This window comes from Anoplopoma fimbria, chromosome 16, assembly GCF_027596085.1.
Source record: "Anoplopoma fimbria isolate UVic2021 breed Golden Eagle Sablefish chromosome 16, Afim_UVic_2022, whole genome shotgun sequence".
In the NCBI taxonomy this organism is placed as follows: Eukaryota; Metazoa; Chordata; class Actinopteri; order Perciformes; family Anoplopomatidae; genus Anoplopoma; species Anoplopoma fimbria.
Window position 1 is genome coordinate 20,399,233 of NC_072464.1, and position 16,053 is coordinate 20,415,285.

General features: G+C 42.0%; 1 protein-coding gene across 1 annotated transcript in view; it reads right to left on the minus strand.

Moving 5' to 3' along the window:
- Positions 1 to 178: 178 nt before the first annotated feature.
- caska (calcium/calmodulin-dependent serine protein kinase a) overlaps positions 179 to 16,053 on the minus strand; it is a 112,853-nt gene continuing 96,978 nt past the window's right edge. The window contains 13 exon segments of the mRNA XM_054614682.1: positions 179 to 1,747; positions 3,454 to 3,537; positions 3,630 to 3,832; positions 3,924 to 4,004; positions 4,106 to 4,186; positions 8,059 to 8,174; positions 8,268 to 8,464; positions 11,086 to 11,121; positions 11,774 to 11,842; positions 13,490 to 13,558; positions 13,877 to 13,962; positions 14,709 to 14,787; positions 14,888 to 15,076. Of these exon segments, the coding sequence (XP_054470657.1) occupies positions 1,571 to 1,747; positions 3,454 to 3,537; positions 3,630 to 3,832; positions 3,924 to 4,004; positions 4,106 to 4,186; positions 8,059 to 8,174; positions 8,268 to 8,464; positions 11,086 to 11,121; positions 11,774 to 11,842; positions 13,490 to 13,558; positions 13,877 to 13,962; positions 14,709 to 14,787; positions 14,888 to 15,076 (1,467 nt within the window). The 3' untranslated portion in view covers positions 179 to 1,570.

Consider the following 16,053-nt stretch of genomic DNA (forward strand, 5'->3'; position numbering starts at 1 on the left):
AACAGTTGATAGTCAGATCATTAGTGATTATCCAGTTACAGGCAGTTTAACCTTCTTTTTGTGCTTCATGCTGCTGTTCAGTCTTGGTTTTAGGACAGAGATATAGTTTGTGTCGTGCTTATGTTCAGTGGAAAAGAAAAGAAGAAGAAGAAACACTCCAAGGTTCACTTTTCCAACACATAAAAGGAAATATATTTAAAAAACTGTTCATACTGAAGAACTTTTATCATTGCAGAGTCATTTACACAAGAGGCAGTTTGTACGTCAGTCTGCCGATATTCATATACAGGTTATTCAGATGCACACGCTGCGTCCTCTTCCCTCGCAGAGTCGTCACCTTTGCAGAATGGATAGTGTACATAATCCTTTGCAGACAAGTTACACAGTTGCGTAATAAAAATGTCATCTCTCGTCAATTTTTAAACTTGATTGAAACATTAATACTCTCGGACATCACATTTCTGAAATGGCAAATGAAGAATAAGGTGACATTTGTTTTGCCTTTTTTTCCGTGTATGACAAATCAAAAAGAGAAAAATCAAGTCTTTTATTAGATTTTTTTCCTTTTTACAAACACATCTCACTACATGGTCGATCATTTTTTTTTCTCCTTTTTTTGTTTTATAAATCTGTGGTTTAGAAATGTCACCTGAAATGCAAGGGATGTGCATAGGTGTCAAGTCAACGTCCGGCTCCGTTTTTTCTTGCTCCCGCTTGCGTCCCTTGAGTTCAGTCTTCCAAACAGTTGGAATGTTTTTTTATTTTTTTTAATATATATATATTTTTGTCTTCTTTTCTTTCTTGGAGGTTTACAGAGGGACACTGGGAACACTGACTGACTGACAGCATGGAAGCTTGCAAATGTCCACATGCATGATATCCTCATTCAAATCTCTAAAACATTTATGGATTTATTTAGAAGAGACAGTACCTGGTCGGTTAGCAGGAAGGTGCGTATGTGTGTGATGATGTAACTGTACCGAAAGCCTACGGTGGGATCGTGAGACGATGAAACCCAGCGTTACAGCTCAGAAAAAGAACCAGACAGAATAAATAATCATGATCTACAGATGAGGAGACATCGCAGTGGGTTTGTGTGCTTTTAGTTCAGTCTGCTTGTAGGCAGAATACCCCGACAGTGTCCTTCTACAGATGGTTTAGAACTACAACACCCAACAGGACTACAATGTGATGGGAGGACGGGATAACAGTACTGTCTCTTTAAAACAAACATCTACAAAAATGTTGCCTCCTAGCTAGTACAGACATGACAATATTCACTTTTTGTTTTAAACTCTGTGTTTTTTTTATACATCACTATGTCTAGGTCGTCTGTCAGGGCGAGAGTCCGATTACTGGCCGCCGCGGGTTGGTGGTGCAGCGTTCAGGAGGATGTCGGTTCGAATGCTGTGGTTGCTTTCACAGTACGCTGACGGGGGGGGTGCAGTGTAGAGAGAGGGTTTCCCACAAGTTTATTACTTATTCTTACTTCGAAGAGGGAATGATGGGAGTTTGGCCAAGGTGTTGTTGCTGGGAGGTGGAGGTGGTGGTGTCTCTCAGGGCTGCAGGGTCAGTAGACCCAGGACACGGGAACCCACTGGCTGGTGGTGCACACCAGGTCGATGGCCTCCTCCAGGTGCCTGATGGTCTCATCGATCTCGTTGTTGATGATGGTCTGGTCGAAGTAGTGGGCGTAGGTCTTCTGCAGGATCTCTGACTCCTTCTGCAGCCGCTGGAGCGACTCGTCCTGGAGGAGGAGGAGGAGGAGGAGGAGGAGGAGGAGGAGGAGAAACAGAGCGTTAGACAATGACGAAGGCAGAGAGAGTGATGAAGAGCACTTATAGGATTGAAAGGGGAAATTCTTAAGGCCCTTACATACTGTGTGATTGAGCGATTCTAGAAAAGAAACATGAACTGTGGTCAGGAATCCTAAAATTTCTCCACCATACCCCTGATCTTGTTTTGGAAATATGGGTTTGTTATTTGAACTGTATAAATTCTAGAAGATGCTGATGTCTGGAATTTTACGGCATGCTATAATATGACTTTTTATGAAATTTGTTGGACATACAAAAAACACAGCTGTCCTCAGTTAACTGTCTCTGCATGAAGAGTGAGATTATGGTGTTTAAATTAAGAAATGAAGGACAAAGATCTGATACGATTGATTAGTAAATAGAACTGTATATTTTGGGGTTTTAGACTGTTGATTGGACAAAAATGACCATTCACACATCACCTCAGGTTCTGGGAAAATGTGAAGTTTCTGACATTTTTTATATAAAAAGGATTAATCAAATCAAATAATTAAATTCAAAATAACTGTATATTTTGTCCCTAATGCTCACAATTTGGCTACTACAAAATGTGTAGTTTTTTTTCTTCTACTAACATCATGGAAAATCACCAGACATTTATTGCATAATCTTCTTACAGCGTTTCATATTAGACCCACATGTGACATGAAGTCAACATCGCAGTGTGTGAGGGCGTTACTCAGCAGAGGAGGAAGTGAACGGGGAAAAAACACAAAAGGCAGCACTAACTACTAGAAGCACACAAAGAAGCATATGGCAGACACACACACACACACACACACACACACACACACACACACACACACACACACACACACACACACACACACACACACACACACAATTAAAAATAACACTACGTAGTGACTATCCCAGCTTTTACTTACTGGCAGCGTTCGACACCACCTGGGCGTCTGAGAGCGGCGCCAAAGAAAACAAACGCATGCAGCATGCAGAAGTGAACAAGTGCAGAGAGGAAAGAGAGAATCAAACACACGAGTGGAGAGCCGACAGAACAGAGAGGCTGCAGGCACTCGTGCACGCTGACTCGGCACAGTTTGACACATAAGAAATGACAAGGTAATAACTTAACCAGAGTGTAAACATGTGATGCAGATTAGAGGTGAAATCTTAAAAGTGATGAAATGAATTAAAGGGTTTTCTACTGTTGGTTGTACAAAACAAACAATTTGCATAATCCATTAGTAAAAGAAAATGAGTGGGAGGTTAATTAATATAATTGCTTGTCGCAGCAGTTATGCATATGCAAAATATCACATCTTTAAATCCTAATAAACAGGAGACGGGAAGTTAATGCACACATAGATTGAACATAGATTTTGTTGGAGTCTTTGCTATTTGATTATTAAAGAAGCCTATTTGTCGGCCTTTTTTGCTGTTTTTCAACCAATTAACGGTGTTTCCATATTTGTGAAGACAAGAAACTAGAGATTGAGAAGTATTTAGTCATTTTCTCATAGACTTTTATTCTATCGGGCAAACGGAGGAGTCGCCCAGTGCTGGTCAGTAGAGAGAATGTACGTTTGCAGACTTTATGCTACACTTGGTAGCATGAACATAGCATCATCTCTTAACATGAATCATCTTATGAGTGTGTTTGTGTGTGTGTTCCTACCTCGTTGATGCCTGGCGTAATAGTTGGTGCAGCAATGAAGACGACATATGGGGCAAACTCTGCCGTCCGCAGGACCTTCAGGGCCTGATGGAGAACAGGTGTTAGTGGTCAAAAATGTCCTTACACATGAATGTATGCATGCACACTCTCACCTACACACACACACACACACACACCTGAGGTTCAACGTCCAGTATAGCTATGTGTCCCTCTTGGTGGATCATGCGGATGGTCTCCAGCCGCGTCCCGTACATGGCGTCCTCGTGGCTGCCGTACTCCAGGTACTCGTTGTTGCTGATGTCCTGCATCATCTGGTCGTGGGAGACAAAGTAGTAGTTCTTCCCGTTCTCCTCGTCCTTCTTTGGAGGTCTGGTTGTGTCTGCGGGACACGAGGAGAAACAGAGAATTTCACATTTCCTGACACGAAAAACGGAGCTGCTTCTGTGGAGGACGTTGATCACGTGTCTTACGTGGAATTGGGTAGGCGAATCTGTCGGGGTGTTTGGTGATGAGTGTGTTCTTGATGTGTCTTCTGCCAACTCCATGGGCGCCTGACAAACACACACACACACACACACACACACAGTCAGTGAGGTCACTTATGAAGACAGGCGTCCTAATTTTCTTGCTGCTACACTTGACATGAACTCACCCAACAGAACTAATGTTTTCCTCTTGAAAGCAGGAAGCTTCACAACCTCTTCATACGTGACGAGATCTAGTTGGTCGAACACTGGAGGAGAGAGAGAGAGAAGCAGAGTGAGATGTGGAGCAAAGTGTGCTGGAACAAACATCAGGTAGAGGGGAACAAGGCGCACTAACAAGAGTCTCAAACACATCTGGTGACTATGTTGGTGGAGAGAGGAGGGTGTTGGGTTCACTCGTCAAAATAAAAGCAGAATAAAAAAACAACTGGAGAGCTGAGATGATCTGTGAAGTGATGATGATAATAACTGCTGTGCTTTAAGATTAAATACATTTGACGTGGCAGAAATTCATCTTTTAAGAAATCCAACAAAGATGGTGTGAGGAAAACAAAAATTGAACATGGAAATAAAGTATGACTACACCTCTCTGACTGGTGGCATAAAGGCTGCTAAAAGAAACGCCATCTGGAAAGGATTATTTCTGTGATTTCTGAAAAAACTGGCATGACAAAAAAGTTTCCATGGCAACAACATTGCTGTTAATCAAATTTTGCTTGTTATCCAAACCTCATAGTTGTTTATGACTTTATGGTGTGGTAACAAAAAGGGAGCAAAACTGGAAAAAATATCTACGTCTCCTACATCTTAAATGTGAATATTTTCAGCTTTTCTTTGTCTTCTTTGAGAGTAAATTGAAAATCTTTGGTTCTCTGACTGTTGTCAAACTATTTAAATGTTCCAACTTGGGATTTGATACATTTTGAAGGGCATGTTTTATTATTTTCTTAAAATGTATTGAACAAATTATTGCTTAGTAACTAATCGTAAAATTGTTGTTTTATAAAATGTTGAAAAATAATTCGAAACAGCTCAAGGTATATTAACACCCAAAAATATTAAATTAATACGACAAAGGATAGCTTCAGATATTCACGTTAGAAAAGCTGAAACCAGACATATTTACTAGAGTAATGACTGAAATCCTCAATACAGATACTTATTTATAACCTGTTTATTTACTAATTGTTTTAATTCTGCCTACTGGTTTAGATCTTTCCTAAGACATGAATTAAGTTAAATTTGTGCAGCTATTTCCTCTAAATAATTAAAAAGAAAACTTAGGAACTTACTTGCTTAAAACCTAATACAACTGTATTAAATGAACAATCGATACAGGTTATTTTTAGTGTATGTTTTTCTATAAAAACAGTAACTTAATGCTACCATACGACATCACAAGCATTTCTCTGCATGGCAAAAACACAGAGCAGAATAAATGAGGTTGTCTGTTGCACAGAGTGCATCACATGTTCGAGCAGAGCTGTTCACTGTACAATATGTTCTCAGCCTCTGTAACATGAGCCTCCACGCAGCCACCACCTCAGGGTGCTGACAAGTGAAATACAATACCCACAAGTCACTGGGTTCTCTTGTGCAACAGGAGGGTGCAGACCAGCTGCACACTGACGGTGAATAATTATTTACGTGAAGATACTGTACGGACTGTTAGTTAAAACCAGAGTCTATTTATACATTACTGTCTTCTGTGTCTGCTAATGAGCCCATTGACCAAACATGGATTCAAAAAATGGGTTAAGATGAACATCACAGCACACAATATCTGACAAACTAAACTACAAGGTTTCAGTTTTGTCTCAGCCTTCTGTTGTTTTACGACCAAATCAACAGAAACAAAACTGAAAACGCCGGCAGTGACAGCTGATTTATTCTACGAGAAAGAGAAGAAGAGGAGAGAGAGAGAAGAAGAAGAAGAAGAAGAAGAATGGGAGGAGGAGTTGGTCACTGTCACTGGTTGTTACTTACATGCAGAGAGGCCGTTCAGTAGGAGAAAGCGAGAGAGATGGAGAGGGGTCATAACATGGTTCGGTTACAACAGCAGAATTACAAAATGTTACACACAAACAAGAAGAAACAACAGCTGGGCAGCACTGCACCGCGCCGGCACGGAGATGGACGCAGCACACAACAATACACTGTTGTTGTTGCTGCTGGAGGGTAAATTCACACAATCTGGTGGTACGTCACTGTGTGAAAAGTGGCGTGGACTTTGCAGAGATGGCACATGTTTTTTGATTATATATTTTTTACCAAACAGCTGTACTGTAAGCTGCCATATCAATATGAAAAGTAGCCGTTACTGCAATAACCTCCATTTAAAATTGTACTTATTTGGCTATGTCAGTTGCTGGTAGACCTCACTGAAGGTATTTTTGTTTCAGTGCGTTTTCTTTACACAAACACACAGATAAACACAAACAAAAACAAGTGAAAAAATCCCCGGTTTCTCGGGAGAAGGAAATAGATTTTTATGAGAATCTTTACCAGAATCTCAATGCCCTGCATTCAACCCAAGTCAGTACTACTAGACCCTGAATGAGAGCGTGGGATTAAAAGGTCAAACATCAACAATCTGTGAACTTATTCATGAATCTGTTGTCAATGAAATGGGTCATGAGTTTAGTCCAGGTGGAGTCTTCAGTTTAAATACTAATGAATAAATGCAGTGACTTTGGATCCCATGCGTTCATGCTTTCATGAATACATTACTATTATGGTCTGAGTTTCATGCTATAGAATATTAAAGCATTTCCTTTAAAATGGATTTTGACAGATGTGTCGATGCACATAGTGTGACATGCTTATCATCTGGATGTTCAGATGCACACACACACCAACATACTGTACACACATACATCATGTCATACCTTAATCTGTTGAGGGAAGAATGACATGCACGGATGTGACATATAACAAATATTTAAGTCATAGAACATCCATTAATTGTCTTCTCTCTTAGTGGGTAAACTGCCTGATGATTGAGCTGCTTAGATGTGTTGTTCCCAAACTGAGCTCTTCAAAATAAAACTTTTAAAAATACTTTTCAGCTTCTTGAATCTTTTCTGGTGTTTTTAGCCGACACTTAACAAAAATCGTTGGTTTTTGGACTGAAGTGATGGGCTTTTTTTTGGTTATTTGCTGACATGTAGACCAAACGATTAATTGACTAAATAATTAGCATATGTGAGTTTCATCCATACTCATAACTGAACTCTTAAAGTGATCGTGGGTTACAAGTACATATTGGTTCATTTTAAGTGACCATAAGCCAAAAAAGGTTGGAAACCAATGTCCAAGATCCACTCAATGAATCTACTTCAACCGTTTGTACGTCTCTCCTTCGTGGCCTGTCTTATGTCGTCTGTTCTTGTAATTTAAATATTGGTTCAAAAGTAATTAGAACCATACAACGCACTACTGAAGGCCGGAGCCACAGCTTTCTATCTGTTTGGTGTCAAAACTAACAGCAAACAAATGGTTTTCCTGTCTCATCACTAAACTCACTGACCTCCTCCTCTGCTTCCTGTGTTAACTCAGCAGTCACGGCTCAGGCCGCAAAGTCCCGTGTTGAGTTTTAACTCCTCGGCATCTCCGCCTTGTCACACAGCCAGACACATGTCTGGGATATCTGAGTGGCGGATCTACAGTATGTACTACGTCAATATCCAGACGGCGCTAAGCATCAACATAATTCGTCACTACTGATTTACTGAAGAGACAAATGGTTATATACTTTGCTACACACACACAAAACCTCACATCTTCATGCCGGCCTGGCATTTAAAACTGTGCCTAAAATTCTGAGAGCTTTTCGCTCAAAACTGGTTGCCCACATTTCCCAAAATCGTCCCTGTGCTCATATAAGATTTCTACTTCACTGACAGCTTTCTGGCCGAGGCTCTGCTACTAGAGATGAATGCTACGAGATCCTGTTACTTACAAGTTCAACCTGCAGACACACAGGCAGATGGACGGACACGCATGCTCTCGAGCCCTCACAAACAATGTGTCAAATGCATGCACGCACTGAAATGCAGCGTGTTGTTTTTTATGCACATGCGTGTGATTATGTATGTGTGTGTGTGAGTGCATGGTATACCTGCGTTGTGCTTTGCCAAATACTTGTCTTTGTACTGCTTCTTCTTCTTGCCAAACCAGGTACAGCTGGCCTGCTGCTCCTGCTTGGTCTTCTCCATGGCTATACACGCCACCCGCCTACCGCCAACACACAGAACAGTGTCAGGAATAGCTTCTCTGTAAGCTCGTCTTTTTCTTTGTTTGTTTGTTTGTGTGTTTTCCCCCTCTCACCACTCCTGCAGCTCCGGCGACGGGATGAGGCCTGCCGTGCCGTTTTTCGTGTTCTCCAGTTTGCCCTGCCACCAGTTGTGGTCGTCCTTGGAGATGATCTGGATGATGTCGCCCACCTGGAAGCGAATGCCGGCCTCCTTGCAGGGGATGAGCTCGTCTTTGGAGGGGTCGTACTCGAACTGAGCCCTCACGTAGATCTGTGGCAAATAAAAGTGCAGATGTTTTAGAAGGGTGAGGTTACTGAGGAGTGGGGTGGAGGTGTTGGGGTTTCCGAAATCGGCAGTGTGTGTGTGTCAACTTAAAGAAGTGAGAGATGCGAGCATTGGAAGAGGGACAGAGAAGGTGAAAGAAAGAGATAATTGACAGAGTGGCTAGATGGTGTATTTTTGCATATCATGGATGCGTAAACTGAAATAATGAGCATTTGGGGGGTGTTTGGGTTGCCAGGTTGGAAACTGGTTTCCAAGGAAGAGTTTTCTCCTGTGAGATAAACCCAGACACCGCTGGGGTATTAATGAGCCTCTCAACACGCTGGTAATTACGGCACAGGCATTGTTTACGTGTCCATTAGTTCAAAACAACAGCAATTATCCTGCTTTATCTCCGTTTTCTAACCACACAGACGTTTGTTGCTGCTTTTACAGTCTACGCTGGGTGTGAAAATGAGCTGGTGGACGTGTTTGGGACATAAGTGTACAAGTGTTTTACTTATTTTTTTTCGGGGGGGGGGATGGGAGAAGCCGGCTCTTACCTTAACAGACATTTTGTCCTTGATTGGAGGTCTGGATACAATCTAGGATTTGAAAGCATCACACACATCATGCACCAAAACGGCTATGCAATGTCTTAACAGCAGTATGGAGGCCAAAGGGACAAGTAGGGGGGTAGGTTGATGAGGGTGAGACAGGACAACGACGTACAGCTCCTCTTTCTAAGCCAAATAAAGTAGTCACATTTTTTTTACATTTATCGACTTCGTCAACTCAGACTCAGTTCAATGGTACTGAGAAGTTCTGCAACTCTGAGGATGCCACTCTTAAGGCGGTCTGTGGTGGACTCTACTGCCCTCTGCTGGCTGAATCTGCTGTCGCCACAGTCACAAGATCCTCTGATGCCACAATAAAGAGTGACAGAGTATGATTTTTAGTGAGTAATGTTGGATTATCTCAGTGGAAATGAATGATGTCTGTGTCAGGACGGTTAGACAAACATCTAGACATTGATAGGAGGAGATGACAGTTATGGAGGACTGTTGTGATGACAGAGTTTTTAGTTGGATTGAGGTAGATTCATATCTGACTGGGGATCAGTGCTTAGGGGGGGATCTCTAGACTCTGCAGGGTTCAACAATGCCTGTGCCATTATTACACACACACACACACACACACACACACACACACACATTACACACACACACACACACACACACACACACACACACACACACACACACACACACACACACACACACACACACACACACACACACAGGAGAGGGTAGAGAAGTGCTACACTGCCAGGCTCATGACACAACAGTGGTCACTCATACTGATTTAGTGTATAAGCTTGATATCACCATAATATAAAACAAGTAGAGGTTTTCATGGGTTTTCAATGTGCAGATATATCTAATACCAGAGTAAAAGGCTGAAACAATTAGTCAAGCAACATTAATGTGATATTCAAATCAATGTTGTCTATAAAATCTGTTTTAAATCAATGTAAATTAAATATATTTGGGTTTCGGACAAAACTAGCAATTTGAAGATGGCCTTAGAATGATTCACTATTATCCAACATCATGTACTACCCACAGGTGTAAACTGGTTCTGTGGGTTCCTTTCGGATCAGGTCTCTTTTTTTTTTATGTATTTAGTGGTATGCACATCATTTCTGGAAGATTTGTTTTCTGTGAAGACCTCTACAAGGAAATACTAAACTGCAGACGTGACCACTGCAGTGTGATTTTTAAAATGTAGGTGTGTTTTGTCTGTGGAGGTGTGTTTGTTAAAGAGCATAGATGAGGAGAGAAGGATCATGAAGATGTGTGTATTGTTGGTTTGTTGGTGACACAACCGGTCTGGATCTCTGGCTTCCTTTAGACAGACTGGTGCATCTACATTAATACCACTGACTGGGAACATTATGTTCTCTAAATCAATGAAATATCATTTCCCAAAACACCCTCAAAACAAAGCCTCATATGAATACAGATGCACTCTGTCTGCTGCTCTCTCTGAGCTGCTAACAGCCGAACAGCTGCGGCTTATTTTGGTGTGAATTATATATTTCAAATTTAATGCATTTTGGAGTGGGCCCGGAATCCAATATTTCCTTTTTAGTAGTTTAAAAAAAGGTTTAAAAAGAGGTCAGACCTCGGCCGTTTGCATCATGACTGACAGTCTGAGCAGCTTGGGGATCAGTCAGCAGCCACTCTAAAAAAACTACTTTCTAGCACATGAATTTAAATTCTACTGATGGGTTTTTTTGAAGCAGAAAAGAGGGTTTGGGAGAAATTGAGACACACACACACACACACACACACACACACACACACACACACACACACACACACACACACACACACACACACACACACACACACACACACACACACACACACACACACACACACACACACACACACACACACACACACACACACGTCTGTATAAAAGGGGAGGGATGCAAGCGTTGTATACAGAGCTAGTGAGTACGGGTGAGTGGGAGAGGGAGAGAGAGTGAGAGAGAGTGAGAGAGAGAGAGAGAGAGAGAGAGAGAGAGAGAGAGAGAGAGAGAGAGAGAGGCTTTTATTCACCTGTCGACCTTTGGGCTGAATGGTGGAGGGCAGGTCCTGTGGAAGGAAACCGTTGATGACAGAGAGACTTGGTTAAGAACAAGATACAGCTATCAAAACCAAAACAATCAGATATCCTTTTGAGAAAGCATGCGTGCACATCAATCTGCAATCTAGCTTCTGCTCTTGCAAAAAAAAAAAAAAAAAAAAAAAAAAAAAAAAAGGTCAAGAGAGAGCAAAGAGGGAAAGATATCAGAGTGATTCTCGTCTGTCAAAGCAGATCTGGCTTTAGAGCAACCAAGCAAGCAAAGAGCAAGCGAAGCAGCCGCAGCATCGAACCCGGAGTGTGTTCCTCCGCACCGCCGTGAACACAGGGGGCCTTAGTGTGTTGTGTCAGCAGTGGGGCACAGCACGCAGCAACACTTTGAGAGGCACACCAATTTGTTAACTGAGATATCGGACACGCGGGGCCTTTTTGGGCTCAAACTGATGAACAGGGAGAATGACACGGGGTCGACTCGGGAGATCTACGACACGACACGCCTACTATTCTGCTGACTCGAACTACTCAAAATGAACATGGGCATAAACATGTAGAAATACACATCACCGTGACAACACTAGAGGTGGAGATACATGGTTGTGGGTCTGTCAGTGGGGGTTTCTCTGGGTGGGAGGGGGTTCGCGGAGGGGGGGGGGGGGTCCTTACCAAGATAGAACTGTTAATGCTGGAGTGGCCATTGGCAGGGGACTGCCCAGAGGTGTTGGGGGACTCTTTCTGAAATAAGACACACAGGTCAGCAGTGCACACACACACACACACACACACACACACACACACACACACACACACACACACACACACACACACACACACACACACACACACACACACACACACACACACACACACACACACACACACAAACACATTCACACATTTCTGGGCAGCGGCCGGAGGCGATGGGGGGGTAAATTGGTAGAGCACAATAGAGACCCACCACGGCGTTGACGTAATGAAATGCGTCAACGAGACATGGGAGACAACATCATCGGCCTGCAGGTCCTCACATCACCACAGGGGGGCGACGGGCCGACATGAGATTCTCATCTGAGCGACCATGAGGTCATCACTAACGCTGACGGTCACGGCTCAAAGACTAGTGTGTGCCGCAAAGAGCAAAAGAGCTTAAATTAGAATTAGATAAATGTTTAATGTTTTTATAGAATGATTTAAGGGGTAATCTAATATCTAATATATAACGATTATTTAGTTTCAATGTGATAATGGAGAAGAGGAGAAGGCAACTGAAGTGTCTGCATAAATTAGACATGCACTCTAGAATCTGAATCATAAGCAGAGAATGAATTGTGAGTAAAGAGAGCTTCTCAACAAATCAATAATTCAAAAATGACAATTTAGGTATTTGTATGAATTGATAATTAAAAATTCTTTGGATGGTAAAAAGTTTGTTCTTTATAGAGTTGCATTTGGACTTCCTTCCTCTACAGCTAAAAACTGCAGTGGTTTTGCATGTATGGCTTTCTAAATAAAGAAAACCACATTAACCATGTCACTACAATTTCAGAGATCTTGAACTGGCTTCTGAATGCCTTTTTTTTTTTAAATCCCTTTTAAAATAATCTAACTAATTACATACAAGGTTTTTACATAGCCTGGTGCAGGATTACATCGGTGAATTCCCTGCTGTCCTGAAATGCCTCCACTGGTGAAGCTTATAGCTGTTCCACAGTCTACAACGAGGGGCAGTAAAGCTTTTCATTTGCTGATGCCTCGAATGTAGAACTCATTTTTGTATTTGAATTGTTGGTTTCTTCTCCTAATTGTACTTCAAGTCCTTTGGTCGTCCATGTTTGTCCATGTATTTAGGGCAGAATGGTTTAGAAGAGTGATGCATGTGTCAACAGCTATTTGTCAAACCTTACAAAACAATAATGTACATTTCCTGAAGCTCGCAATGTTGCAAAGTCTCTCATATTAGCTTTAAATAAATCAGTTTGTAATTAATGCACCGGTCTTAACAAAAGCCAAAATATTATGAGCTTCAGCGAACTCGTATTTACTGTATAGATGTTTGATTGTGTGGCGTTTCTCTTATTTTGTCCACCCCTGTGAAGTGAATACGAGGCGAGATTGTACAGAGAGGTGTGGGTCATTACTGGACCAGAGGAGGTGGGGGTGCGGGGTAGGGAGGGGTTCCGGTATCTTGGTTGTGAAATTGGTGTGCTGTAAATGCAAAAACACAGCAAAAAACACCCACCCACACACATACACACACACCCCTTACACACATCGTACTTGTGTTACACACAATAAGTAACCAGGCGAGCAGTTAGTAACCAGATCAGGAGCTCACAATCAGCAGGAAACGAGGGGCGGAGGAGGAAGAGGAGGAAACGTTACCTCACACGAGGAGCCCTGCGTCCGGTAACTTGGCACTATTTTGAAGGTGATGCTGCCTCGCATCTCCCTCTGTGGACACACAAACACACACAAAACACACACACACACACACACACACACACACACACACACACACACACACACACACACACACACACACACACACAAAAACACACACACACACACAGTTTATTCTTCTTCTTGGGTTGAGTGTGTAACATTTTGCTGATTTACACAGATGAGATACACTGAAGCATGAACTAAGACACTTAGTCATAAGCATATGCACACACACACACACACACACACACACACACACACACCCACACACACACACACACTAACACACACACACACACACACACACACACACACACACACACTCACCAGCATCTTCTGCAGCTGCTCAACAGTCTGGTTGGCCACGCTGATGCTGTTGATCTCCCTGATCTCATCTCCTACATGCAGCGTTCCTGAAAGACAAAAGTGGAATCAAACCTCGTTAAAACAGCCTCCATATATTTCATTAGCCTCTGTTGCTCTTTTTCTTCGAGCAGTAGGGAGTAGGGAGAATAATCCGTTGGAATAGAAGTGGCTTTCCAATTACCACATGATGAATCAACTGGGGATTAATTAACAGGATGCTATGGTCACGATACAACGCTGGAGCAAGTGTTGCGTTTAACCACAAGAGCAGAGACGAGCCAGCTGCTGGCAAAACGGACGCATGTGCACATTTACCAAGCTGTGTTCTGTCTCATGTTTAAGTGAGGATGAAGGAGGAGTTGCATTTCTTTAAATTCTTACTGTTTATTTAGACGACTAGCAGAAGAAAATCTGGAAAATATTTGTCCTTCTTCTGCTTCTATAGATTTATATTAATAATAACAGGATATCTTCTGCAACTTTTTTTTTTAAAGTAAATGACAAACCAGACAATCCACATGGTGCCATTTCACATCATCAGTTTACATTTAATAGTCAAACTGTTTGACTTCTGTTTGATTATCGCAGACTCCACAAAAGGGAAAGTTGTGTTTATGGTGAATTCCATCACAGAACGTCAGAACAGCTTTCCTTTTGTGCAGCAAATGTGACTTTTTTCCAATTTTTACAAGGCATGGCTCTCTGTCCACTTTAAACACATGCATACAAATATGAATAGGAAGCAATTTATAAAAAAATGTCATATGCATAAATGTCCGTTGTGAGAGCGTACCTTGTCTGTGAATCATCCCCCCGTGCATTATCCTGGCAACGATGCAGTGGTTTGACTCGTTCATCTTCAGCGTGATACCCTGCACACGTTAACACACAAACACTTAGATCTAGATGGATGATACGGTCATAACAAAAAGCTCCAGTGGGAGTGCACTGAATGTGTGTTTAACTTTGTACCATTGGCTCATCTGTGTTCTTCTGGAACTGGACCAGGCGGACCCGGGTGACGTTCTCCAGGTCCATGTCTCCGTTGGTGCTCTCCGGGGAGTCTCCGTTCAGGTAGGGCGAGGTGGGTGGAGGGGTCACCCTCAGGGCCTCGTCGCTGTAGACCTCGTGGGCCACCACGTCGTGGGCCTGAAGCAAAGCCTGAGGACACAGAGGCAAACACGGTAAGAGCGGCTCGGACTTCATAAAGACACAAATACAGGAGGGTGAGACGAGGGGCCGTGGCTGCAGTGTGGAGTCAGAAATCAAAGGAAATGTAGTTATGACGGCTAACTTCTTTAGGATTGACAGAATAAAGCTAAACCAGAAAAGAGGACAGTCTGATGTGTTTAGTTACAACAAATAACAATAATGTAGAGGTGTGTTTGGTCATTCCGTAGAAGCCTTCAGAAGGCTGCGAGGATTTTAATCGAATATTAATCACGATCAGAATTTTGGCTTCCAACAATTAAATGCACATGACCGACTGCAATATTGACATTTTAAATTTCAGCACCGCTTATATAAAACTACACTAAATATCAAATCAATCAGCCTGCACTTACAGCCATCCACCAGGAGGAGATGGAGATGATTTGGCTTCACTTTTGTGATACTGTCATGCCTGCTGCAGTGGTAACCCTGCAGCAACAGCCAGTAAGAAGCTTTCTGGAATGTTGTGGCTTAAGTAGAAACAAAACAAGTCTTTTTTTATGCAAATATTTTTAGATTAAAAGGAATGTTGCAGTCTTTTTTTATGCAAATATTTTTAGATTAAAAGGAATGTTGCACAACTCGTGAGAGCAGTGCTCTGTTTATTTAAGTGTGAAAGTGCAAATTCTTTGCACAGTTTGGCCCTAAATTCAACGAACAATTGTGCTAACTTTTTTTCCACACCTGTTCTTAAGTCATAAATGTAAGAGAGAAAATCATTAAGAAAAAAAATGGACTTTGTTTCTCTCACTTGCCTCTCAGGGCTTCCACAAATACTGTGAGACTCACTCTAATGAATTTAAAGATCAATACAGACTGACCTGCTTTGATCAAATGTAAGGTATTAATTCATTTTTAATCACATCTACTGACTGGTAAGTGTTTATTAAATAATCTATTTAGCTTATAAGAGTTATTCCATCATT